At 30.1% G+C, this 27,775-nt stretch overlaps 4 protein-coding genes across 4 annotated transcripts; 1 reads left to right on the top strand and 3 right to left on the bottom strand.

The window, feature by feature from the left end:
- Window positions 1-948: 948 nt before the first annotated feature.
- Crz (corazonin) lies at window positions 949-10,838 on the bottom strand. The gene is made up of 3 exons (XM_076322094.1): window positions 10,701-10,838; window positions 2,062-2,292; window positions 949-1,196 (listed from the first exon to the last, which is right to left on the bottom strand). The coding sequence occupies exons 2-3, from the start codon at window positions 2,290-2,292 to the stop codon at window positions 1,080-1,082; spliced, it is 348 nt and encodes a 115-aa protein (XP_076178209.1). The 5' UTR covers window positions 10,701-10,838; the 3' UTR covers window positions 949-1,079.
- A 2,164-nt stretch (window positions 10,839-13,002) lies between these two features.
- On the bottom strand, window positions 13,003-16,418 carry LOC143151983 (uncharacterized). The gene is made up of 5 exons (XM_076321562.1): window positions 16,266-16,418; window positions 15,844-16,031; window positions 15,626-15,762; window positions 15,299-15,536; window positions 13,003-15,215 (listed from the first exon to the last, which is right to left on the bottom strand). The coding sequence occupies exons 2-5, from the start codon at window positions 16,029-16,031 to the stop codon at window positions 15,056-15,058; spliced, it is 723 nt and encodes a 240-aa protein (XP_076177677.1). The 5' UTR covers window positions 16,266-16,418; the 3' UTR covers window positions 13,003-15,055.
- Window positions 16,419-18,061: 1,643 nt separating this feature from the next.
- Edem2 (ER degradation enhancer, mannosidase alpha-like 2) lies at window positions 18,062-26,111 on the bottom strand. Its single transcript, XM_076321823.1, is given in 19 exon segments — window positions 18,062-19,528; window positions 19,531-19,557; window positions 19,560-20,331; window positions 20,849-20,961; window positions 21,393-21,606; window positions 21,679-21,996; window positions 22,091-22,189; window positions 22,275-22,439; window positions 22,579-22,923; window positions 22,997-23,101; window positions 23,188-23,345; window positions 23,427-23,598; window positions 23,669-23,797; window positions 23,886-24,039; window positions 24,125-24,237; window positions 24,324-24,363; window positions 24,584-24,684; window positions 25,069-25,114; window positions 25,182-26,111. Coding segments are annotated over 19 exon segments (3,843 nt in total). The 5' UTR covers window positions 25,337-26,111; the 3' UTR covers window positions 18,062-18,911.
- Window positions 25,648-27,653, top strand: Trmt112 (tRNA methyltransferase subunit 11-2). Its single transcript, XM_076321824.1, has 4 exons — window positions 25,648-25,956; window positions 26,045-26,550; window positions 26,685-26,786; window positions 27,234-27,653. Exons 2-4 carry the CDS (start codon window positions 26,473-26,475, stop codon window positions 27,426-27,428), a joined length of 375 nt encoding a protein of 124 aa, XP_076177939.1. The 5' UTR covers window positions 25,648-25,956; window positions 26,045-26,472; the 3' UTR covers window positions 27,429-27,653.
- The last annotated feature ends 122 nt before the right edge of the window (window positions 27,654-27,775 follow it).

The raw sequence follows: 27,775 nt of genomic DNA, 5'->3' as shown, positions 1-27,775 counted from the left end.
GAATAATTAATTCATCAGCGATGGGATGGATATAATGGCGCGACGAAAATAGAACCGGCTAAAAACGCCGAGGACAAATTGTTACAGAGACGAAGAAGGGTAAAGCTAACAACCGGGGACAAGCACCGAGTTCACCGACGCTGATTTAACGCTTCTACTTTTACATCTTCTCTATATTTAGTTTTAACGTTTATTATTACGGCTAAGGTAGATCGAATCGGATTTAGTTCGTAGGAAGGGAACGAGTAGAAACTTTTATCTAGTTTTACAGCACTCGATTGACTATGAAGCGTTGGTCCGCTCGAACATACGTTGGAAGTGTTCGAGTCGAAAATGTTGCAAATGTACGAAACTCGTATTTTTTAACTTTGTCGTACAATGAGAGGACTAAGTAAATGCATCCAAACCGATCTATTTTAATAGCTTCGATTATAGAAAAATAATACATTGTGAGGACGCGATGGGTCGTGAAAGACCCAAGAAATGAACCACACCAAATGAATCGCACCAAATACGATTAGACCTAGAATACCAATCTTATAAAACTAGTCCGTAAAAGGAAAATATTGTAATAAGGATATAAATTGTCCAGAAGTCGCGTGTATTGAAAATGATACACAAATAAAAAAAAATATTAAGAACTTCTAGTATTCAACCTTTAAACGCATACGATCGCAGAACAGCAACATACCCATTTTTCATCTATATACATTATTAGGTACTGTTAACTTGTTTCTAACCTACCGTTGCATTTCTACAGCATAGTTTTGTCTATAGTATTTTAATTGATTCAAAAATAGTCTTTTTCAATTTTATTTGCAATTTTCGAAAAAATAATTACACGTTTAAACGTTGAACAACCCTGGACAGATCTAGGTATTTATCGAAAATAAAGGAAAGTCAACTGATTGAAATCGATGATTGGAAAAAGTGAAAAGGCAAAAGGAATTGAATACAGTCTTTTATTCGATCAAAACGAATCAGCGATCGATCGACATTGCTGCGGCAAGGAACAAGGTACTAACATATTTAATTATTCGATACTTCGGCGCCAGGAAAAGAAACGTCGATTTAGATTTTTAATAATTGTTTTTAACGGGAGTAGACCGTCGTTGCAAGCGGTCAGCGTTGGCAACGGGTTCCAGAAAATTTCTTCTCGGATAAGCGAAGAATTCGCAGGGAAGTTCCTGCAATACCTGCGAAAATACATGATTTTTAAAGTCGGGCACCTAGACGTAGATACTTACGTAATAACGAGAAGATATCATAAACTTCCAATATCATTTTATCCACTAAAACATACTAAATCGTTGAAACGTCAAACTCCCGATTCGAAAAATATTTACCATTCAAAATTATCGATTTACGAGGAAAGTTTCTGTATCTGTTCTGTATCTAAGTGTTCGATAAAAACTGCTATCCGAAACATCTCGTTATCCATCGATTCGATCAAAGAACATTTCATACGAAGTACCTACGTACATTGTATCGAATAGGGTCCATTTCCCTATTCAATCTTTCGCGTACTGCATTTGCAGGGACGTCAAGGTGGCCTTGACTTTTTTAAACGTCGCTCTACATTTTTTTCAACGCTGTGTTGTAATCAATGAAAAAGCGGACACAACGACGGATGATAAAGTAACCTTAAGTTGAACTTGAAAGACTGTGCAATACCGTTTAAAAAACTCAAGAACAACCGTGATATCTTTGAAGATATACGACGTAAACAGTTGAGAAAATCGTTCGTTCGATAGACTTTCTTAAAAACAATGTATTTTATATCGATACGAAATATAGTTCGGATAATGGTTCTCGATCGAGGGTGATCCACTCGTCCTGTATTTTGGAAAACCGTAGAGAAACTCCCACAGAATTCAAATTTAATGATCAGAATTTTCGAAAATGTTGTTATTTCGTTATCGCTAAGGACTTTTGAATCTCGTGAACGGATAATTAATGGAACGCGAATTATCGGTAAAAAGGCCAATTTCTCTCGTAATAGTCGTTTAAGGGTATTCTTTGTGGCTCCTCGTAGTACAAACATTCTAGGCAGTTACTTACTTGGCTGTTAATGTTTCCTTGAAGCAGTGATCTCAGCTTTTGTCGCTCGCATTCAACAAGGACATTGTCTAATTGACCTGCATTCTTACCGACGGAATTCGCCATTTCCTCCAGCATGGACGACGATCTCTTTCCATTCGTCCAACCGTGACTGTACTGGAACGTCTGACAAATCACCGTTGTCATCGTTAACGACAAAACGATGAAGATTAGTACGCGCGAGGAAGCCATCTGTAAAAATCGAAAGAGAAACGTTCGACAAGAGAACATGGCAAACGAATTCAATTTGTTCTTCGAAATTCTGATTCGAAAATGCAAAACATTCTTGACCGTAAACACGAAATAAGTTAGATTCAATAATTATATATAGTTATCGTGTATCATCTGGTTCTTTACAGTCAGTGATCAAATTATTACGAACAATGAAACTACTTGTTTGAAGTTCGGTGAAGAATCGTTTTTTAAAAAATATATTCTTATATTCGTAACGATAGCTTGCAACTATTTTAAAGCTTTTACGAGAAAAATAGAAAAATATACATATGAATATTTCATCCCACTGCAGTAAACATATGCAGTAAACATTCGTACGGTATTACGACTCAGAAATATAAGAAAACTGTCGAAATGATATAAAAATCATACGGAGACGTGTTCAGGAAATCGTAGATGAGAAAGATGGCGTAATCAAATACTGACATGTGTGCAATTTTTTTATCGTAAAAGCTTTAAAACAGTTGTAAGATATTGCTACGAATTAAACACATTTCGTTAATAACGTTAATATTTTCCATAACGTTATTATGAACGTTAATATTTTCCATAACGTTATTATGAGCGTTAATATTTTCCATAACGTTATTATGAACGTTAATATTTTCCATAACGTTATTATGGACGTTAATATTTTCCATAACGTTATTATGAACGTTAATATTTTCCATAACGTTATTATGAACGTTAATATTTTCCATAACGTTATTATGAAATTTCCATTTACGATTCAACGAAACTGTTTATACGCGGTTAAAGGATAAAAGTTTACTTCGTCACTTACGAAGAGATGATCAGGAAGAATGAAAAAAGGTTCAAAATTTAAATTTCGTTGTACGAAAATCAATGCATAATATAACCGCAAATAAGGTTCAGCACCGTAGTACGTTAAACTATTATCGTTTACTGCGCGTATTTCGAGACAAAATGTCCGTTTTTATTCATAAACGATTCTTCGTGGTGCTTTCTCAAACAAATAGCCTAAATTTATGCGGAAGTGATACTTTACGCTTTTATCGTTCTTAATTCGAATCGCGAACATAACTACCCCATGTACCAAAGTACTGTTACGATGTAATTGGACACGAAAGGATATTGTGGAATTGTTCTTCGACTCTTTTACCTGCGGTCTAGCAGTGAAAAAGGTAATTTTAACTTGACGATGCGCAGCGATCGTGAAAGTAAAACAATGGACTGTCCAAGTGTCACGGCTGACTTGTCGGATCAACGATCCGTTCGAAGTTGTACAATAATTTAAAAACAGACTTAACCAAGTCCGGGCTGCTCGATACCTGTTTCAATGTTTGAATCACCTGTTTCAAAGTTTGCATATCGCATTAAAGTTGTGCCCGTATATCATTTTTCGAACCTAATAGTTGTCTTCTTGTCTTCTCGAAACATTTACTCTCTTGAGCGTCACTGTTACACAATGTATGTTAGTGTCACCGTAACACAATATATGTTAAATTGATGGAACTCGAAAAAGTAAATTTTTCGTGAAATCAAGAGACTACTGTACTTGCGAGTTTGATCAAAAATTGTTTCCCAAGGGAATAATATTAACGGACAGAATAGACCGTAAGAAATAACGATCAGATTCCATTTTTGTCAACACGTTTACAATTCGTTCACTTTATACGAAGTGGTACGATCTCACTCGAAATCTTAGAATATCACAGGAGTGACAGATTGCCAAGTTAGTTATCGTACTGTTACTAATTAACAGAAGAGTGTTCACAGAACTCCTTCGTGTTGGTAACTCAAAAGTCACGTTTTCCGAGTTATGTCGCTTTAGATAAACACGTGCAATACGATTCCCTTAAACGCAGACAATTTTAATCCTTTCGTCCCTCGTCGAATATCGCGCGAGTTGAAATCTGACCGACGATCCAAGTTAGAAACACATTCTTCGGCTACTTGAAGACTCATTCGGAGATTCTGCAAGGACTAAACTATTTCGATAATATGTATAATATATAATAATATATCGAATTAATATAATAATTTTAGGAGCGAATTCGACATACCGATATAAGAAAAAAAATTCGTACAAACGTATGTCCGATACGATCTTGTTTCTGAATTACAGCCGTTTCTATATTATTACAAGTTGTTCGACTACCTTCATAGAAATTGTTCGAAATGGACATTCTCGGCTCGAATACAGGCTTCGAAACCTCTTATCGTATTGTTCGAATTCGCTGACAACTCTCAGACGGTAAGTAAGGTCATACGTGAGACACGAAACATTACTTATCGTCAAAATTACTGGAAGATAAAAGTGACCGCATTTGAGAAATAAGGTCATATCGTACACACTTATATGAATTTTTGTTCTTATTTTAATGCCTTAATTCGTGTTCTTAATTCGCCTCTAAAATTATGATCGTATGTTTTGGGACACCTTGTGTAAATAATGTACATAGAGGGAATTTATCGTACGAATTAAAGAATATATATTTGCAAAATTTCTCAAAGTTCCAAATCGTAAGCTCATTAACGATCCATGTAAACTTTTAGAGTACAAGTGCTCTCGAGACCGAACAGTTTGAAAGTCCCTGATTTCAGAGGATAGTCTAATCTAGATCGTTACCTACTGAATATTAATTTATACCAATATAACTACCTTTCGAAGCAAAAGAAACGAAAAGTATCGAAGATTAGCAAAATAACGTTGTTTGTTGGAAAGAAATACTGGCAGACCTCGATCGATTGAAGCTGTAATAAAAAATGTTGAAATTTTTCATTTTTAAGGAAATCGTTTCCTTATAATTCGTTCAATCCCATGATAGACATTTTGACATAAAGGGGTGTTTAAATCTTTCTTTGCAAAACTTTGCCAATATGTTCTACAAACAAAATTCCAAAAAAAAGTACTACATGAATATACACTTGTAAATAATTGATTGCAAAATTGTAACGAAAAATACAAAATGATGATGGACCGGTGTTTCGTTGACACAGCGTACCAAAACATTATCCGTATATATTTGTAATTATATAAATACTGTTCGTTTATGTTAAGGAAAAGTTATTTCTGTTTTCATAAACGGACATATTTTTATTGCTTTTCTGGTGGATTTGTAATCCCGCTTTGAAACGACGACCGTTATTTTGTACGCAGAACTGACATCTAAAACAAATAAAATCTAAATCTCTGCAATATATAAATCATTCTATTATAAAATCTATCGATATATAAAATCTGCAATATATAAATCTATCTGTTTTCAATTACGTCTTCATTTTGTTCAATGTCAGCGAATGTTTCAGTTACGATTTCAGTTATTGAACGATTCGGAAACGCGAATGTTCGATTTCGCGTAATAACAAATGAAACGAAAAGCGTAGAGTCTTATTGTTCATTCTTGAACGCGGACAAGTATTACGGATTAATTCCAAAACTGTCGAGTGCACGCAAAGATATTATAAAACGATACAGTTATTTCCTAGAAACTAATATCTCTTAGAAAGTTTCGTATTGGTTTTTGCGCTGTTGATAGAATGTACGAAGGAATGTTCGGATCTTGAGTAATCCCGTTGAACAATTTAGCATCGAACGTGATATCCGACGTGACGCAATAAAAGATTAAATGAAACAATACACTCTTGCGCAATTCACCGTCGCAATTTTCGCTTCGTTTAAATGAAATCGCCGATGGGACGTCGTAAAGTAAAATGCCCGTTCGTGTGTTCACAGTAAACCGAATTGGATGGGATTTTAATTGCAAAGAGCGGTAAAATTTCCATTTTAAACTTTGCTTATCGACACCTTGATGTGTCCGCTTAACGAGTCGTCTACATTTTTCAATTTCGTACATTTACTGTAAACTCGACGTACTGTAATTCTTTCGAAATTCTCGTCCCTGTTCAATCGAGAGATAATTAATTCCGTTTAAATGGAAAACGATTCGTAACGCGCAAGATATTGCACTTTTAAACGCGACATCTTAAACACGAATAAAGAAAATAACTATAAAGCACGATTTCCCACTTTTCGAATCGATCGACCGATTTTATTTTAAACGATGCGCTTTGTTTTCTGTACAACTGTCGGTTGCGTATACCTGTGTCGCGCTTTTCAATCGTTTCGTTGTACAATTATTTTTAAAGCATTTATCGGCGCCGACACTGTTCGGGGGAAGTTTAAAATCTGAAATGATCGTTCACCTTGCCCGAAATACCGTGTCGTTTTTCCACAAAAAAAATTCTTTTTCGAAACACTCGTAACCGATAACGATCGAGGGTCCAAGAACACGAGAACGTCGCGAGAATCCTGCTCGGTGTTAATTTCTCTCCCTTCGAACAAATCGACGACGAGAATCGTCGACGAAGATTTTCGAGCGATCGTGCGAGGCTGTTCGAGCAACTCGAAATAAAAAGTTCCCTCGAAAATACGGGTTCGCGGAATGAAAAAGAAAAGGCAACGTTTACGAGAGATCTCGCGCATCGTTGACGCACGACTATGAAAATCCACGAGAATCGCGTCCATTCCACAAATTAACTCGCAGATTCTCCGATTATCGGACTCGTAAAGTGAAAAAAAAAAAGAAAAAAAAACGAAAAAAGGAAACCGGTGCGATTCCGATGTTTCGCGAACGTTAAAACGCATTTACTTAACATTCACGCTTTCGATTCGAAGCCCGGCTACTTTACGGTTAATGGCCGACCCGATCGTTCGTTTACGGACGCTCTAGAATCGCGACTCGAAAGTAACAAAAAAAGAGAAAAAAAAACAGAAGAAAACGAAAGAAAGAAAGAAAGAGAAATAAAGAAAAAAAAAGAAACCGGTCGTTTATCTGCGCGCATTGACAAGCGCGCACGTACCGTCACGTGAGGATTTTTCGAAAAATTTTAGAGTACCCTCGTACGTTTCCACGTGCTAATTTTAAAGGAACCATTAACGCTACGCGCGTCCCCGGTCATTAAGATAAGAGTAAGTGCTACTAAGTGTCCCGTGGATAAGAAACGTGACCAGCATCTCTGTCGCATAGAGACGAGCCATTTCTGGGCTTGTCGTTAAAAAGGCGCGAAACGTGTCCCGCGTTTCTGTATTGTTCGTCCTTTAGCCAATAATGGCAGGATCGCGGTGCACGCGATGCTTCGCCACCGAATTTGATTTATGCGAATCAGCTCGACCGGTTCGTTCCTACGGGATTATCGAATACTGCGCGACGATGAACGTTCTCTTATTTTTTTATTCTGTATCGAACCCGAATGAAGTGTACGTTGCGAGTACTTGCGAAGTAAATTGCAAATGTACGGTCCTCAACTGTTAGGATCCAGAAACTGTTATGGTCACCGATCGTAGCTTCTTAATCTTTCAATCATCACGCTCTTGTATACTCGATGCGCGATTAATAATGTTTGAAACACTTTGGAGTTACTTTTCAATCGAATATTTTATCGTAAATATCTTAACATAGTTGTAAAATATTGTTGCGAGTACAAGGATAGATTGTTGAAAATGCCAAAATATTGTTTCAAGGGTGTTTTCAATTCAAAGGAAACTATGGAAATAATGTCAGAGACGTATTCGAGTAATTGTAAATGAGAAAAGTGGCGTGACGAAATATTTGCATATACTTTTTTTTTTATTACAGATGCTTTGAAATAGTTGAAAGATTCTTCGTTAATACAGATTAAACGCATTTTCGATTCCATTCTTGACCAAACTACACACAAGTGATACTCTTCGTAATAATTTGATCGGCAACTGTGTTATTCCGAGTAAAATTACTAATAAAATGAATAACGAAATTAATTCGATACAGAGGCTTCGGCGACTACCGATTAATTCAACGGTGATAAAAGTTACGAGTGCGCGTACCCTTTCCAAGATGGTGGAACAACGTATTTATATATTCTTACTTGGCACTCATTGAAGCGAAGTGCACTCTTCTTGAAACGACGTAATAAGAGAATCAGATTTCGAGAGAACGATACTTACAATTTTACGAGTTATCGCACGGCAAGGAAGGGAATATTTAACATCGATTGTTCGTTGTTAATGTATTGTACCCCGGTGAAGTTTACTCGATTTTTACAAATTTCTCAAACGATACGAAACAAGATCGTTCGTTCGACTTTCTGTTTTGCGTACACTTTAATCGCACGACAGTTCGAGCCTTTCGTTCGAATAAAATTCAGATCGTAAATGTTGAAAATCAATGGAATGTTCACATAGGAAAACAGTGCGCTCCGCGTTTCGGGAACAAATTTTATTCGACGAATTAAAACACCGATAAATTGGTAAAGTACCGACCGAATCTCGTACGAATAACTCACGGTCCATACACCGATCGTTTGAAACTGCAATCCAAGTAAGAGAGGTACAAATAATGGCACACTCGACGAACTATGATTTCATTCTATGTATTTTGACGGTATTCCACTCACAGGTGAAACATTGATTTTTTAGTTCCGATCGATACGAAGAAGTCTCTTCCTGGAGATTATTCGAAAACCGTACATATGTATTTTTATCGTCTCGTTTCATAGTATGCGACTATTTTGACAAACTTTGTACAGTTATAGGAATAGAAGTTCTCTGTATGGATATTACTAAAACCGACAAAACTCGTAACTATTGATGTACAAAATTAAATGGTAAAAAATGACTGATAAACGGTCGTGTGTAAGTATCGTTGAAAAGAAAGTTGAAAATGATCGAGGCTTCGAAAATAGGCGAAAGTGCTTTTAATAGAGCGAAAAGGTGTAATATAGTAAGAACGGGGATTTTACAGACAGTGAAACTTAAAAGAAGGAAACAGAAACTGCATTAGACATTGCATTAAATTTAGAAATAAACAAAAAGAAGTAAACGTCGTGCTAATATTTAAAAATATTAGATAGAATTTAGAAATATTTAATTCATGTATCATTATTCTAACTCGTTGTTAAAAGTGAATGCTCTTCGCTTAATAAATATAAATTCAAACAAGTAAATTGTTCTCCTTTGATTAATTCCTTGTATTATTTCGGTAATTATTAACTTTGCGACCCTATTCGCTCCACTCGTTTCATTTCAATAAACGTTCACCTACTAGATATTATTTTGGGCACCGTCGGCTTCATTATCTGCACGTGTTACCATAAATTATTTGTTTGCAAGGAACACGTTGTCTAATACCTTCGATCATATTTTGATATTTGCCTTTCCTTTAAATCAAAAGAAAATTGTTTTAAAATAACAAACATCAGGTCCCGGTAATATACCATTTCACTTTTGAGTAAAATCAAAATTAAGACCATGGAACAATTCTCGCATTTTCGTTACTCTCGCATCTTTAAAATAAATGACGCGTGAATGTAGTTCAAAAGTAAGAAGAATATTCGTGTCTTCTTCTTTCTTATCACAATTTTTTACGAGTTAAACTTAAGCAATATTCCTTCGAACGATCCTCGTTTCGAAGTATGGGCAAACACAATACGAAATCTATCGAATCTATTATTATTAGAGACAAGGCTATTTTGTACGCAATACTATATACAATAGATAGCTGTACACGAATTTCACGTTTACATACCCAAACGCGCCTATTAATTGTGAACCCATCAGACGCGAACATACGACATGTGTGAACGAATAAAAAATAATAACATTTCTGTACGAACTGTGTGCAAATAGAAAATTGTGTTCTTTTTATCTTTATAGGAAACTAGAACACGATAAACGCAATATTTCATTTCTTTCCTTGCAGCAAAATTAATATCGCTTCCAACCTTGTTACAAAAAAGGAGATGCTACAGCCATCTAGCGGCAACAAGCAGAAACTTAAAGTGACCCCCCGTGTATAACATGCTACGGTTGCTTATCATGAACGAAAATTTACATAAAAAAAATGGGGATATTCTTTGTTCTTACCATTGATATCAGTTTATTTGTTATAAAAATTTGCATCGATATTGCGTAATAATATGTTTTACTTTCTGAATTTGCAAAGGTAAGCAATCTGCTTATGTAAATAATATTTTTAATACTTGTAATTATTTAATAGCTTGTAAAATAAAATAGTCTAAAAAATTTATTTCGAACTTGCACGATTATTAAATACATACATTGTGTTAATACACTAGCCAGCTACTATATAAGAAAAAAAAGTGATAATAAGCATTTGAAATTTAATTGTAAATAAAGAAATGGAATCAAATTTTACACGAAATACAATGACAATGTAATATAACAATTATATTGTTGTTTTATTTATTTTATTATGTTTAAACGCTGTATCTAGAAATCATGTTACTTGATTCATCTCTCTTTATCGAAATAATGTGGCTCTGCGCTCGAAATACAAACATTATGTTAACTTGTTTTAATATTTAATACATAAATATTAATATATGTAAATCTTCATTCTTACCTTAAAACAACACAGAGATCGGCAATACCGTGATGAGTTAGGTGTAGTGAATTTGAGATACTGTCACGTAGGATCGTTTGAACCAGCTTTATATAGGGAAATTCTGTCTCACCCTCGACTCATAGACCCTCGTTAACAACTCTTCAGTCGATGTTTTGTATGTATACTCTATACCATACTATCAAAAGTTTGGTATATCCTTCTATAATAATTAACAATAAAACCTATAATATAACACTAATTATTGTTAGGCAATATTGTAGTGTGCTTCATCAGTTGTGAGAAATTGTATAATAAATATTAATCAAAGCGTTAAAAGTTTCTACGAAGTTATTAAATTCTTAGAGACGGTGTCCGTATTAATTTAATCAATTGACGCATTTAAAAGAAACGTTGATAAAACCAAAAAATTATAATTCAACTTTACTTATTTATCATGAAACTATTGAGATCTTATAAAAAAAATCTATAAATACTTGTATTTTCATAATGTTGTCTCATCGAGACAAACAATGATTGTCTAAAAAAATGTTTTAATTTATCGAATGATAAAACTTTGCTAAATTTTTTAAACGAAACATAAATATTAAACTGGACAATTTTTCGTTCATATTTTGAACTACTCGTTACAATTGCAATTTGTATCATAGATGTACACAGTAATGTCATTATTATATTCTGCATGTCCAAATTGACGTTATTTTTAGGAAACTAGCAATTTCAATAAATTCGTTTTTCTGTTTTCCATAAAAATTGTAAAAAAAGAGAACATATATAAATTTCATTACTAATAACGAGATAAAAAGATATTAAACATATATTTCACATTATTTTTGCAACGTTTCCCATTCCACAAACATTTTATAATAATTTTACAAAGTTAAAATACAAATACAATATTGTTAAAGAACAAAAATAAACCAAAAATACGTAAGTACAGAACCCAGTCATATATATATATATATATATACACAATGTTTCTCGTGCTAAAATACGTGACACGAAGGTGAACAGTCCTTTGCAATAAAAATATAGTGCAAAGCTTTTTGTAAAAATGAGCGAAAGTTTAAATTATACATAGTCAAGCATTCCATACTCAATCGAATATTTTGGATTTTTAGATTTTCAACAATGTTAAATCTGATGTTACAGCACTTTAAGTAAAATGGAATGAGAATTAGAGGGACTGAAAGCGAACGAATAACAACACGAGACAAATGTAGCGCCAATACCTTGTCGCGTTTCAGACACATAATATTTTGTCCGACGAAAACTGAATATCGAATATACAGATAAAGCTGCGTCCTAATTAAACGTCGCATATTAAACAAATATGTCGATTGGACAAAGTATAACATTTTTTTTTATCCTTTGTTTCTACAAGAAAGCAAAAAAGAAACAACTGCTGAAAATTATATCGTGGTCAAATAAATATTGTACTCGATAAAAATTGCTTTCGTTAAAAAAAGATTTGTTTAAATCTTGAAAAGATTTAATTGTTAAAATTTTCAATTGTTAAAAATTTGAAATTCTAGAACGGTAAATATCAATAAGTAAAATCAACGTAAATACAAACCCTTTAAGACAATGAAATGTTTGGTTAAACCATTTTAAATCCAAAAACAGTATAAAAAATTAACAAGATTAATTGTATTTTACATTGATTTATCTCAAATACTGATTAATATGATGTTATATATTTCAACTTGAGTGCATATTTAAATACGCTGGCTGAAAAATCCGTTATAATTTTTTACTATTCATTAGGTTCCACAACCATCGACAAAAAATGAAGAGTTTAATAAATATGATTTTTATTTTTTTTATAATAATAATAGTATTAATAACAATAACAACAATAATATTATTTATAATAATAATAATAATAAATAATTTGCGCTTTTTGTAAGTTTTTATCGATTTTATTATTTTAAATAACACTAAATAATGTTTACAAAACCGAAGTCACATACTTAAAATGCAACTTTTACTTTGAGAAAAAGAAATTTGATATTTTTATTCATAAAATGTAACAGTAAAAATAATATCAAATTGATAATTGCAAGCTGTATACGAATTAGTAATTTATAGCAATATGGGTTAAAATTTGCTCATTCTATCTTAATACTTATATTATTAACTCTTACAAATATACAAGCTGAAATTATTATGATTTACTGCAACAAAATTTCATATTGATTTTAACAAAATCGTATGTAAATAAAATTTTTCTAAACGCTAAAAGTTCAAAGATTAAAGATAGAAAGTTAATGTTGTATAGAAATTTTTACTTAAGAACGACCAATACATTATATAAGTTTGATTTAGAGAAAAAATTTAATTTTTCAAATCTAAATATGGAAATAAATGTAAAGTTTATTGTTCAACAATAACGTTTATTTTTTAATTATCAATAAAAGCTTCATGTATAAAACAGATATTCTGTACATTTGTAATATCATTAAAGATTCACTCAGTCTCCAAAATCTATTATGACGTTCCTTTCAACTGAAAATTATACTCCCTAAATATATTCGTGTCAGAAAATAGTTAAAAACGTAAAATGTACAAGTTACTTCTATAAAGAATATGAAGAACTCACAATATTTTCAACTCTTAACAGACCATAAACTACTGTGATGATCTTGTACTACGATAGTTTTTCAACTCTTTATAAAAGCAACTGCAAGTCACATAAATTTAAAATTTATCACACAGTGATATTTCAAGAGCATAATGTCGGTAGACATAATTGTGTTATCTTCTCATCGTGTGTATGCATGCTGCGTTCACTCGTTTATTATTATGAAAACATGTTTCATATAACGAATGACTTGAGTAATTGTGTGACTACCTATTGTGTGACAAGCCTGTGCTAATGTATACCTATAGAGAATATACATACTGTTTTCTATGGCAGGATCTAATGTATGAAAAGTCGTTGCATGACTTTAATATCACATTCTCACTTAGAAATCTGGATAAATAATTTCGAATACACGCAATATCAAATAAACTAACACAGCTCTATTGGACGAGTACTCGAACAGCTGTATGTCATCGAAATTAGAATAAAAACTAATTCAATAAGTAGAGCTCAAATGTGGTTTCTGTTTTAAAAATAAAAATTATATTTGAACAATTGAATTGTGAACTATAGTAAAAAATTAACATTATTAATTCGGCTAGTTTTCTAATAAATATAAAATTTTGAAATTAATCCATCACTTTTCTACAAATAATTTAAAAATCACGCTTCGTGAACGCTTCCAAAATATTGACATGTAATATTTTTAGAAAAGTTTTGCTATGTATTACTACCAATTAGAATTAATTATTATAGTGTGTAATTTCCAAAATAAAGCACTAAATATTTTAAATATGTACGTTTCGTACTTGTTTTAAAAGATTTTTTGTTTCATATTATTCTATGCTTAATGAAACAAGACTTTCAAAACAATAGAGTACTCACATAAACACTTAGAAATATAATTACCTACAGTTCGACATAGCTTATTAAAAATAGAACTACAAAAATGTTAAATACAAACCCATAGTGCTTTCTAGTCTTTAGTTTCTGCAAATTTAAAAAAAAAAATATAAACTTTTAGTTTCAACAAGCTCTCCCTTATCATTTCAATTAGTAGCGTATCTTTATTTTTAAAAGTGATGTTATTTGTATTTTATTTCATGAAAATTGAAAAATATCTTAGCTGATACTCTAATAGTTTACAATTCAATTTTTTTTCCATGCAAATATGCAATAAGTTATATCTTTGGTTAGTTTATATACATGTTTTAACCCTTTCGCTACAATAGAACTGGCCACCTGTACATCACCACACAACGGGACTCCGAGGCATACATGCTGACAAGGAAACACGCTCGTGTATTTAAAATCATTGATACATTTTCAAGTAAATAGTGTACACTCCCACACTTTCTACCTCAATGTGTGAGTGCTACATATCGGACGTATATATACACGCGTAGTGTACGAGCATTTCATAGTGAATACATATATCGCCCATGGTGTAAGAGTATTTCGTGGCGAGCGTACATATACACGCTCGTAGTATAGCGAAAGAGTTAATAGCAATGATACTCTTTGCAGAATGTGATTAATATTTCATTTTAGAAATCAGTTTGTAATATAAAATTATTAATCACAATTTCAAAGATCTCTGACACGTTTGTTTTGCATCCTTTTATTGCATTTTGAATGCTGCTCTTGTCTTAACATAATTACGAAACCAATCGATGAATTCATTATCCAGTTGCTGACATTGTTCAAAATGTTACATGGCACGTTTGTTTCACACAATGCACACTAAGAAACAGTTTGTAAAATGTTTTCACGCATCACTTGAAAATGAATCATCCATTGTCAAAGTAGCTGAAGAATTCCTACTATCGCCCGAATTCATTGCAATATATCGTCTTCTTAATATTTCTTGTAAGTCATTGCATGGACTATTCTCACGTTTAATACGAACAGGTCGCCCTCCTGGTGATCTAAAAAAATTAACATTATCACAAAATATAATTCATAGTAAATAAAAATATATAATTATGATAACTACAATAATCAATATTACTTAGTAATTGGCTTCAGTTGAATTTTTGTAATATCTTCAAGCACATTGCCCATGGATGATTGAGAATTTAATGAAACTTTTTTACGTTCTTCAACTTTATGATCTTGCAAGCTTGCTCTTCGTGCGATATGAGGAGTTGTAGGTGGTGGTAATGGAGGTGGCGGTGGTGGTGGTGGTTGTTGTGATTGTGTCACATTTTCACTATCAGTTCCATTTACTAAAGATGCAGTGGATGTACCTAAAGAAATGATTTAATCAAAGTACATTTAAAATGTATTTATAATATAGTAAACAGTAGAATTAAAATCTTTTCTTATATATACATACACCTAGATTGTTTGTTACTTTTAATTATTGCCGAAATTTGTTCTCTAAGCTCTTGAAGTTCTTGCTCTAAAGCAAGCAATCGAACTTCAGATCCAAAACTAATAGGTTCCAATAAATCGGGCCTAATATTAGAAAGTCTAGTAGAAACAAATATTATCAAATTAATAGATTGTTACATTAATAAAGCAAAATGGGATTCAGTGAAACTGTGTACAAACTTTGCTTGTCCATATCCATTTGTAATTTTATAATCACTACTGGTTTCTTCATTAATCATAGAACTTGTCATTGAATGCAAAGGTGTAACACTGACATATATTTTCGGTGGAGGTTTCAAAGGTAGCATTGAACCAATTCTACGAACAATACTCCTTCTTTTTCCATAGTATTTTGGTGGTTCACCCATCTAAAATATAAATTAAAGTTGTTTTTCACAAATAGTATCAAATATTAACAAAATTAGAAGCGAAAGAAACAAAAATATAATCTAATTTCAAAAACCACTAATCTGCAATAAAAATACAACTGCGCAAATATGACAAAATTACAAATTCATATTGGTAAATTAGTTGTGTGGTTAGTAACGCATGGTAGTCATATACATTACCTGCTTTTAATATGAAAAGAAACGATATCTTACCTTCAAAATTATTTATCGTCCCTTTGAAAATTTTTAATTTTACTGTTAGATTGATGAGTTGAATTACTAATGTGTCGTGTACCTGATTGAGCACATCAGGGTCGTCTGAAATTCGAAATTAAAATAGCTCCCCTACCATTGACGCAAAGCCAACATCTGACGACAGGTTGTCGTAACTCAAAAACGCAAACCGCAATGAAAAGCGGCTTAAAGTAAAACCGTTACAATACATTTCTTATTTAAAATTTTGTCATTAAAATATACATATAATATATATATATATATTAGTTACTTTTAATTTTGTATAAAAATATTTGTTATATATATTGCAACAAATCGGAAATAAGTCATTTAAACGATAGTATTACATAATTTGTTGAATACTTATTTGTGACAATTATTCATAAACCCCTTATTCTTTCATTTACACAATAATCTTATATTTTCACATATTGGTATATACTATTTAACTAATATTATTAATGATGCAAATATTCATATATATATATATATATATATATATATATATATATATATATACACACACACACACTGGAAATACGTACGATGAACAATTCACTTACTATCTTAAATGTTCTATAATGCTTCCGATAAATAAAACTTACATAATTTGATGCAACCCTCATAATTGTTTTTTACGTACTGAAATGGAAAAGAACTCATTATACAATAAAACAAGTTCATGATTGTAATGCCCTCTTTGTAGAATATATAATTAAAATTTTTTATAACAAATTTGAAACCTACCTCTCCAGATATTACTTTCGTAAAACAAGATTACAATCAATTAATAAAATGTAAATTCATATATTATTATTAATACTACAAGTAAGTTTGTAAGAAAAATTCATATAACAATTAAAAATGATAAAACGTGTGGGATAAGAGAAAAAATGTTTAAATTAAAAAATATGCATTTCTAGTTTAAGACTTTCTTTGTAACGATAAATTATGTTTCTTTGTAACAGAGATTTTATTTATATTTCTGATTATGATCTATTTCTGTACCAAAAGTTCTCAACATATTATTTATATGATATATGTATGTCTATTTTTCTTATGTATCTTTACATAATAAACAATAAACAAATCAAATAATACATACATAAATATACATTACATAACTAATATAATATATATGTATGTATGTATGTATGTATGAATGTACGCCTATTCTCATAATCAATGCAAAATAACTAGTTTAATGTACAATAAACTTTGTAATGTCCATTTTGGCATTCATTATACAAACTTTTACATGATAATCATAGAACACAAACTTATTACCTATTTATTTGTATAATATTTACATTTACAGTCAAAGTCACATTACATGGCTTAACCCAAGTACATATAGTATTGTTCTAAAATGATTTGGTTTAAAACATAGGTATTTTTTGTGCATTTTATATGGCACATAATACAACTAAATTTTTGCATTGTAAATTTAGAATTGTTTTACACAAAGTATAGTATAAACATTTTATACTTAAAAAAAGAGTATAAGTGAATAATTGTAAGGAAAACCAAGATATTTTGACTTATTGAACATTACTTAATCTATTATAGTATTTACTACTATTAACTTTGTTACATACCACGTGACAAGTATATACATTATCTTTTGTACAATTTTATGTACATGTAAGGCATTACAATTAATATTAACAGATAAATTTCAAATAACAGAATGTTTATATTGTGTGTAATTGTTGCAGCAATATTGAATAAAAAAAAAAATTCATATCCTTATAATTGATAAGTGTAGCTCAAAACAATAGTAAAAGTTTCTGTAAAATAAGAAATACTTTTTAAAAAATGTATGAAGCTTTACATATATCTAACAAATTTTTACAGTATTATATATGTTTTTTGTTATTAACGAGATATGACACGTATTCTAAATAAAACAAATAACAACATTTAAATAGAAAACCAATCTAACACCATTATATCTTAAAAAAAAAGACATAAATTGTACAATTACATATAATTTAAAACTATTTTCTAACAAACATTATCTGTATTCTTGTTAAGAATATAAGATAAAATTGCATTTTGTTGAAGTACAATTCATTTACACTGTTCATCATGGCACATGTTTGGAGTACAGAAAGGTGAAAAACAAAACTAGAACCATAACCCTTTTCCTGAGGAGAAAACAATATGTTGTACTGTAGTGTGTACAAGAAATATACTATATTAATTATTAAGTAGTATATATAAAATTTACATCTGTTGGAGCCTTAACAGAATATTCTTTCACAACCTCATTAGGAGAAATGTTTTGCGCTTGCTGTCTATATGTATTATTTTCTTGTAACTTCATTACTTTTTTCAAATAATAAATGAAATTGGATTCTCTTTTGAGCACCAGTTTAACAGACTTCGTATTATTCTGATATAGTCTGATCGTTTGTATCGTGTTTTTTTATTAAATAACTACTTTTTGTCCTAAAAGGTTTCTTGGATATAAAAACATTAAAGCTCATTGCTTACACATTTGAGTTTTAGTGCAAAAATATCAAATGCAGTGTGGGTAGGACTGCCAGGCTTATAACATTTAGAAATCTATTTATTTTGTTTTTAATATTTATAATTCATCCTAACATTTGAAAGCTTTTATTATAATTCATCGTCGATATGTTTGCCTACATGCTCCTGTACATCGACTTTCTTACCTTCAACTTTAATTACATATTTTTGACTATCTCGGGATTTACTTTTTTTTGCAGGAGTATAATCTGAAGTGGAAGTTTCTGTTTTTTGTTTACTGTGAATAGAATGCTTGTTTTTTTCTTTTTCAGTCACCCATATTCGATTTTTAAATTCTTTGGACAATTCTTTTTTTCTCATAAATTCAATGTGATATTTTATTCTACTTTTTAATTCATCAGCCTCGCTATGATTTTGAGAAGAAACATTTAAAATAACTTTGTTTGAATTAACAGTTTCTTTACTTGTATTATCTATCCCATCTTCTATCAATTCTTGATATTTTTGAATACTATTTTGTTCTAAATTCTTTACAGCTTTTTCTATTTCTGTTAATATAAAATATTCAAAGTCTTCAAATTTTCCGACTTTAATATTCTCAGTTTTTTTAGGCATTTTAAAAATGTCTTTAGATTTTATTTCTGTTTTACTACTTTCATTGCTGTCTGTCATAAATTCTACGATTGTAGAATCATGCTCTTCAGTTTTCTTTAGTATATCTAATTTTTCTAAATTTTTCAATTTAGCCAATTGTCAAGCAATACATCATAATAAGATTTTTATCTATTACTGATTTTTCCAAATTTGCTTGTGCTCCCTCAGCTAATATTTCACGACATTCTTTATGAATAGCTTTATTAAAATAATCTAGTAAAACAAGATGCTCAGTAATACTTTCGTCCTCGATGTCAAAAATACTCGGTAATAATTGTCTCAGAAATTTATAATTACCAGCTTGTGAAATATTAAGTTCAACAATCTTAAACAATTGTTCAGAGCTTGAACTTTCAGATCTCATTGTCTTTAACATTGTCGTGATAGTTTTCATGTTTAAAACCATAACATCCATCTCTGTAAGTAAATATTGTTTTAACAATTTTTGCTTATTGAAATCCATTAATTGATCCATTTTCATAATGGACAAATTTGGTAGAGTTTCAGCTAGTTCTCCTAAAATCCATAAAACTTTGTCTCGTAGGGATATTTTTAGTACATTATTGTTTCCACCTCGTGATTTTACTATCCAATTATAGTAACTTTCTAATATAAAACTTCTGATTTGTAAACCTGTATTGTGCTTTACATCTGAATATATCTGATTAACAAACACTTCTTTCAACTGGCGCCATTGTTTTTCTACCAACGTGTTGTCTTCCAACTTCCATGTAAGACGAGTAGGTATGTCTGATGATGTAATTCTTACTTCTCCACCTAGTGGATCTTTGATAATTTCTGCACGTAGATCATAAAACATGACAATATCCTTTTCATATTCTTCATGTTTAATCTCAGGAACCATAACCAAATTTGTCCCACTGCTTGGAGATGTCTGTTATAAAAAAATATCTATCGAATCTTAGTTTCATTTTATAATAGTATGAAATATATAAGCATATGACTTTAAGAAAATACATGTTAATTAACAACCCGAAATGGTGTTATTTCAAACATATTTTTAAGTTACTATTAATAAGTAAAGAAGGAAATAAGAATGTAATAAAAATATAGTAAATATAGTAAATATAAAAATCAACAATTTTAATTTCTATAACAAATATAAAAGCTCAAATAACAATTTGTATTACAATATATTAAAAATAAATAAAATATATCATATTAATATAAATTATAAATTCTTTAACTAATTTGCAAATAACAGTATTGTCATTTTGTATCTATATTCGTGAAAGCTGTATCATACTCGTAAGAAAGACATAAGATTCCTGTTATACAGAAATTATCATTACAGAATTATAGTCAATAAATCAGGATCATTTTATACGAATCAAAATCCATTGGAGGACATATTCTATGAAAATTATTGCCAAATATCAAGGAATACAGACCTGTGGTGTCATTTGTCGTGTAAGAAAAGATTTTAATGACCCTTTTAATCGTTCAAACATTGATAAATCAGTGGGTGCCTTTAATTGAACATCATCTTTGGGGAAGAAACTTCCTGTAATCAAAGCAGAAAATGTTAAATATAGTTCAAATGTAACTGCATTTTAATGATCTATTAAAAACATATAAAATACAATTAGACTTTTAGATTTATTTCAATTTTAATTATGACTTATAATTTAAACAAAAAAAATAAAACTTATTATTCTAAACTTTCCGTTCCTTCCCTCATTAGTAGGTGACAAAAATATTTATGAAGCATTTTATTAACAGTTTAGTCTAAGAAAAAGGAATTTTATGAATATGCATAATTAATTCATAAACGATAGTAAAAAACGTTTGCAAATATTTCATATTTCCAATGTTAATATGCATTAACATGGAAATTTATGATATACGAAAATGATTAAGTTATATGATGTATAACATATTTATAATATAATTAAATACTTGATATTCGTAGTGTAAAATATAATAATCACTTACTAAGAGTAACTGTGAGATCACCATTGGCATCAGCTATAGTTTTTAATAATTCAGAGGCCTCAGTACTAAACAAAAACACAACTGGAATAGTTACATCATCCACTTCTTTCCCATCCCCTGACATTGCAAACATAGGCGAAGTTGCAGCACTGGAACCATCAACATTATCCAGTACTATTCCAGCAACTGCACCAGCTTGTTGAATTCGTCTTGCCTGTAATTATAATAAGTAACTATATCAAAATCGTCCTAAAAAAACGTTGAGAATATAAGAAATCAATATTACCTTTTCTATAAACATACAATTTCCACGATCCATTATTGCTATCTTTCCTACGAGTTTATCTACATTAAGAAGATCAGTACATGCGGCAGATGGAAATGTAAAAATAACTTTCCCAGTTACTTTATTTAATCCTTGTAATTCCAACCCAAAATGTGCTGGTCCAGCTAATAATGTAACTTTTCGAGGTGGATTTGTATTTGGTTTTACATATGTAACTGCTTGTGGTTTAGTTTCAGCTTGCTGAGACTGCATTCTACTTATTTCCACCATTTCTTGCATAAATAATAAACCTTCTTCTGAATCTTGTGGTGTTTTCGCCTGTAAAATTAATATAGGTATGTTCTTATCTTGTAAATTAATAAAAATATTGTATGTAAGTTTGTTGATATATAACAAAGAAATTTTATTTTACATTAGAAAATGTGTGTAAAAGTTGAACACGTCCATCTGCCAAAGTTAAAGTTGTTATTCCCATATCACTCAACAATCTTAAATGTTCCAAATTATTTGCCTATAACGGAGAAAAATAATTTTGAATACTTGTTTAAGTCATACTTAAAAGCAACTAATTGAAATTCTAACTAATATTTCTTTACTTGAAATTGTGCAGCACTTAATCTCCTTTTTATTGCCCGTCTTGGACATACATCTTCAACCATGTTTCTCAATGGTTGTCGCACTGATGCAGGAAATAAGTGTAGACTGTTAGGACAAGTGCGATCCATTTCGTCCACGTGTACGACATCACGCTCAAAATCTTGCTTCATTTTATATAAGTATTGTAAAATTGTAGTGTATAATGAAACTTTTATAATCTTACAAAGCTTGTATTTTATAATTACTTCATGATGTGACTATTAATATTAATATATTTATTCATTTAATTATTTGTATATTTACCAAAGAAACATTAGTCCTTATAGAAGAAAGTGTCAACGGCAATAGATGACCCTCAGTTGTAAAAATAAACTCATCCAAATCTAAAACTAGTTCGCCTGGCTCCGCGAATAACAGAAATAAGTATTTGAAAGTTTCTGATAGTACAAAGCTATCCATTGTATCATCATGTTTATTAGTTCTAACATCTGATACAGCTGCATAACCACATGGTACTCTGGCATAAGTTTGCAGACTTTTGAGTACCTTACGCCCAACTCCTAAATAATAATGGTCACCCGTAGCACGATACAGGAAGTATGTTGACTCTAAAAATTCTGGCCTTAATGGATGATGCCCCCAGTGTACCTAGTTACATATATTGAAAAACATTTTTAGTACTAGATAAAAATTGTATTCTTTTATAAAGGAAATTATCAACCTGAAAATCAGTAGTAAATGCTTCTGGTATAAAATTGTGTCTTTGCATAACTTGATATAGCATTTCATGTGTTTCCACAGCAGGCTTAATATCTCCTTTTAATACCTAAAAAATAAAATGAAAATCGAACAAATACGACAATATTTATAAAAAAATAATATTTAAATATAAAAGTAATGATAGAAACTTACCTGCAGACCAGGCCAAAAGGCCAATAAAGCATCCATAAAATTTTTGGAATTTGTATTTGGTCTGTGCATATGTACATCCAGTAACATCGGTCCTTGGCTTACATACTTCATTACAGCTTGATAATGTTTATTAAACCGCCCAAGATATTTTTCATCACCTACATAAAATTAAAAATAAAATTATGTTATCATAAACTTCAAGATAAACTTATGAAGATAAAAATTCAGATAATAATTACCTAATAAAATATATGCCTTAAGGCAATATTCATAGTAGGAGTCTATACCTGCTCCTACTCCAGAATCTCTTCGTATCCAATCACCAGAATGTACATTTAATACAGAACCCATTAAATCAGTACCACGATGACGCATTCTCCATAGAACATCCATTGCTTTTTGTGCTTTTTCCTATATCATGCAATATCACGTAAAAAAAACTTATTATTAATATTCATAAAATGTCACAAAAAAACGGTACCTCAAAAATTGATTCTCCTGTTAATCTTGACAATGCTGCCATTTCTAAAATCATGCTACCTGCACAGGCCGTACACGTTTCTCTTGATACTTCTAAAGAAACACCTTTCATACCATGCTTTAAGTTTATCTGTAGAAAGTATATAAATGAATACCTTTTAAATGTTAGTGACATTCATACTTTCTTATTACATTATGACAAATCAAAATTTTATTACTCTTCCATATGGTATCCCTGTAGTTGTGTTAAATGCAGGTAAAAATCTGTATCCTAAATCTTTGGCTAAATTTAAAAGTTCGCCACGATACCATGGCATTATATCGGCTCTTTGTTGTAAATATTCTGCTAATATGTGACCACTTAAAAGACCTCTGTTGAATAATTATTTGAAACAAACTTAATTATTAAGAAAAGAAATATATGAAAAATTGAAATATATTAAATAATATATCTTACCCAAGCATCCTAATATTAGTCTCAAATAAAGAAACAATAACATCTGTGTCAAAGCTAACATCTCTGGCAACAAGTTTAACTGCATTTTCAAATTCCTCTAAATCTCCTAATACCTGACATGTGTTAAATCAATTTAAACTACATTGAATAAAATATATAATTTTAATATATGAAACAAATTATTTTCTAGTACACTTACCACAAGTGTGTCTAAGGTATCAACTAATGTAAGTGAAAAACTGAAAATAAATTGTATATTAGGATGATTACATGTTTCTTTTAAATTAAATAATAATTTAATTATTACAAATAACATTTGGAACATGTACTTCTACAGAATTCGTTAATGTCAAAATGTGATAGAATATTTCCATTTTAAACAAAATTTACAAAAATAAACTATTTATCAACATAAAATTTATATTTTGTTTTGAATATATAATGAAATCTTGTTCTTACTTTCCCAGTGTGGAATCAATATCACCTCTATTTGGTTCTGATCCCCTGTACCGTCCTTTGCAACTTAAAGGCATTAATTCATCAGCAGGATATGCATTATCCTTGAACATACAACTATATTATTATCAATTTACCACATTTTGGTAAATTACACATTTACATAAAAATTTATATATAAACTGCTGGATTATAGAAATTTAAATAAAATATATTTTATTTAAATACATATTATAGACGTATATGTCTATTCTTTATAGTTTAAATTTTTTAAATATTCCTTTATCTTCTTCAGAATAAAATATAAAAACATTAGCTCTATCTATTCTACTGACGTTTCAAAATGCAATCTGTGTCTCTAAATTTAAGATATTCTAAAGAATATTAGTTGATTTCACTTGATTCTTATAACATTTATTCAAATTTCTTTTTTATACTAAAAATTTATCAAAAATATCTATTAAAAAAAGAATTTGTATTAACTTTACCATATAAGCATTATATGCATGATAAAACATATCCTTGGACTCTTCCCTGCAATTAAAATGGTATATATATTTATATATATATACATAACAAACTTGTAACAACATTAAATTACCTATATAATGCAAAAGTACATGATAATACAAACTTTAGTGCTTCCCGTTCTTCCTTGCTCATATATTCCAATGGGTCATCTTCGGATGCAGCTAACAATGCTTGTATGCTGCATCCAAACATAAGTAACCCCCACATGAAAGAATCACAAGCCATTTTTTATATAAAACAATGTGTTCCTTTTGATGTCAAGATCTTGTGCTTGTAATAGTACACATTGTTTTTCATAGATTTTCGTATTTTATTTCCTCAGAAAATCACTGTTACATGACAACCAAATAATATGATCCATTATAGATTATAATTGTATCAATGTGTGACACTTCTTCTTATTAATAATCTTTACTTTTCTGTCTTTTGTAGCATTTTTTGAACACAATTATACGAACACCAAAAACTTATTAAAATATAAATCTCTTGTGAGGTATTAGTTATCAGTAAAGCGAAAATTTACATTATTTAAACATTCACATTTATTAAGAATAATTTAAAGCACATGTGGACAAATAAAAAATTGAGAAATCAATTTAGTGTACATACACTGCCCGTACTAGATTATGAAGTTCTTGATCATTTTTCGAACAAGTTGGTGATGTGTCAAAATATGACTGGCAGGTGGTAGGAAGGATATATATGTTTAAACACAATGCAACAAGAAATAAACAGACAGTAATAACAGCTGATTATATATTTTCATCAAGGCCAGATGATGTGGCTACTATCAGTTTGCTGTTATTGAAACGATTTTCTACCTCGAACTATGATATATACGTATTGTAAGAAACACCATATGCTTCGTAATACTTCCAATATTTTTTCGTTAAATCAAAGTTTTTAAACATTAATTCTATATAACTATTCTAGAAATTGTGTTCAAAAAAGAACAAAATGTAATGGACGATTCACATTTAAGACGACAATCATTTCCTTCGAAAAACTAACCTCGTAACGAGAACACAATTGAATACGAGAAATCACGTGACCGTTTGACACTTTATGGAAGTTGATCTTGAATTTAAATTATCAAAATATATATTTCATTGCTGTAAAGGATTAATCAAATAATATTTATTTTCTTAAGGTCATTGAATTCACATATTATATTTAAGACATCAAAAGCGTTATAAAAGTTTACTAATTAGAGTTTTTGTCACAAAATGTTCAAGCGCGCATAAGCCGGTATCCAAAGTGATGTACAATGAACTCTGACTCTTAATACAAAACTTAAACGATAGAATCATAATCTTTTTAGAAATCTTTCAGTTAACATTAGCTCGTTGATAAAAAAAAAAATGAAGCTTTTAACGCATAATATGTTGACTTCGAAATGTTTGAAAGGTGTAACAGTTGGATATCCCTTAGGAATTGTTGTAAGTTCCGAACGTTTTTTATAATTTTGAGGTTACTTTTAAATACAATTAAATTAAACATTTTCTAAGAAAGTTGTATCTAATAATAAGAAACTTTTCAATTAATAATAAAAGGTACGTACATAAATTTTTAGGCAAAAGATATTAAAGTGTCAGAGGTAGATTTTAATTCAGAATTTATTGCAAGAATAATTCCAAAACTTGATTGGGCTACGCTTTGGAAGGCTGCAGAAAGTGTAAGTTATTTATTCCATTAATTTTTTAAATCAATTGTATAATGGTTCTTAAATGTGATATGTGTAAATAAAAAATATAATTGTTTTCATAATTGCTCTACCAAATGATTTTTCAAATAATTGTAAAGAATCAAATGCAATCAAAAATTGTACTTAAAACAAATGGATTCTAGTGTCTGACTTCTATTATATGGAATATTAAAACAATGATGAAAGCTTACAGTATAATGTAAAATATTTAATGGATGTTTTTATAGTAGAAAGATATTAAAAGATTACAAATGTAACTATAAATTTTAAATCTAATTTTTATTTATCTGTTCAACATTACATTAAAAGTAATATATCTTTTTTAAATACTATTAACATTCTGCTTTCAAATCTGAACCATAAAGATTGAAATTTAAGTTTACATATCTTTAAAAATAACATAAAATGTTAAAACAGATAGGTCATGTTGGAGAATTACCACAAACTTTGATTCAAGACTTTGAAACAAATGAAGAATTTTTGAAGAAGGTGCACCATGTACTATTGGAGGTGGAAGTTATTAACGGAGATCTATTATGTCCAGAATCTGGTAGAAAATTTCCTATTAATGATGGTATACCAAATATGCTCTTAAATGAAGATGAAGTTTAAATGTCAAAATTGCAATAAAAGAAGCTTAAATGCTAAATATATTTTCTTTCATGTAATTAGAAGATATTTACATGTATATAATTTTTTTATTCCAATATGTACAAATTTGATTTTATACTTCTATTATCATTTAGTATAAAATAGTGTAACCGAAAATGTAATCATTGAAAACTATACTATATAATAAGTCTAATAAAATAAGTATATTAAATTGATCAGATTGCATTTTTTTAATGTTATAGACTAGTAGCAATTGTACATTATATATTAATGTCTAGTATTTAATAGAAGCATACAATATAAAATAATATTTATCTATATATTATCTTCAGATATATATAATATTG

This window comes from Ptiloglossa arizonensis, chromosome 10, assembly GCF_051014685.1.
Source record: "Ptiloglossa arizonensis isolate GNS036 chromosome 10, iyPtiAriz1_principal, whole genome shotgun sequence".
Taxonomy (NCBI): Eukaryota; Metazoa; Arthropoda; class Insecta; order Hymenoptera; family Colletidae; genus Ptiloglossa; species Ptiloglossa arizonensis.
This window is presented reverse-complemented; position numbering and strand designations above follow the sequence as displayed.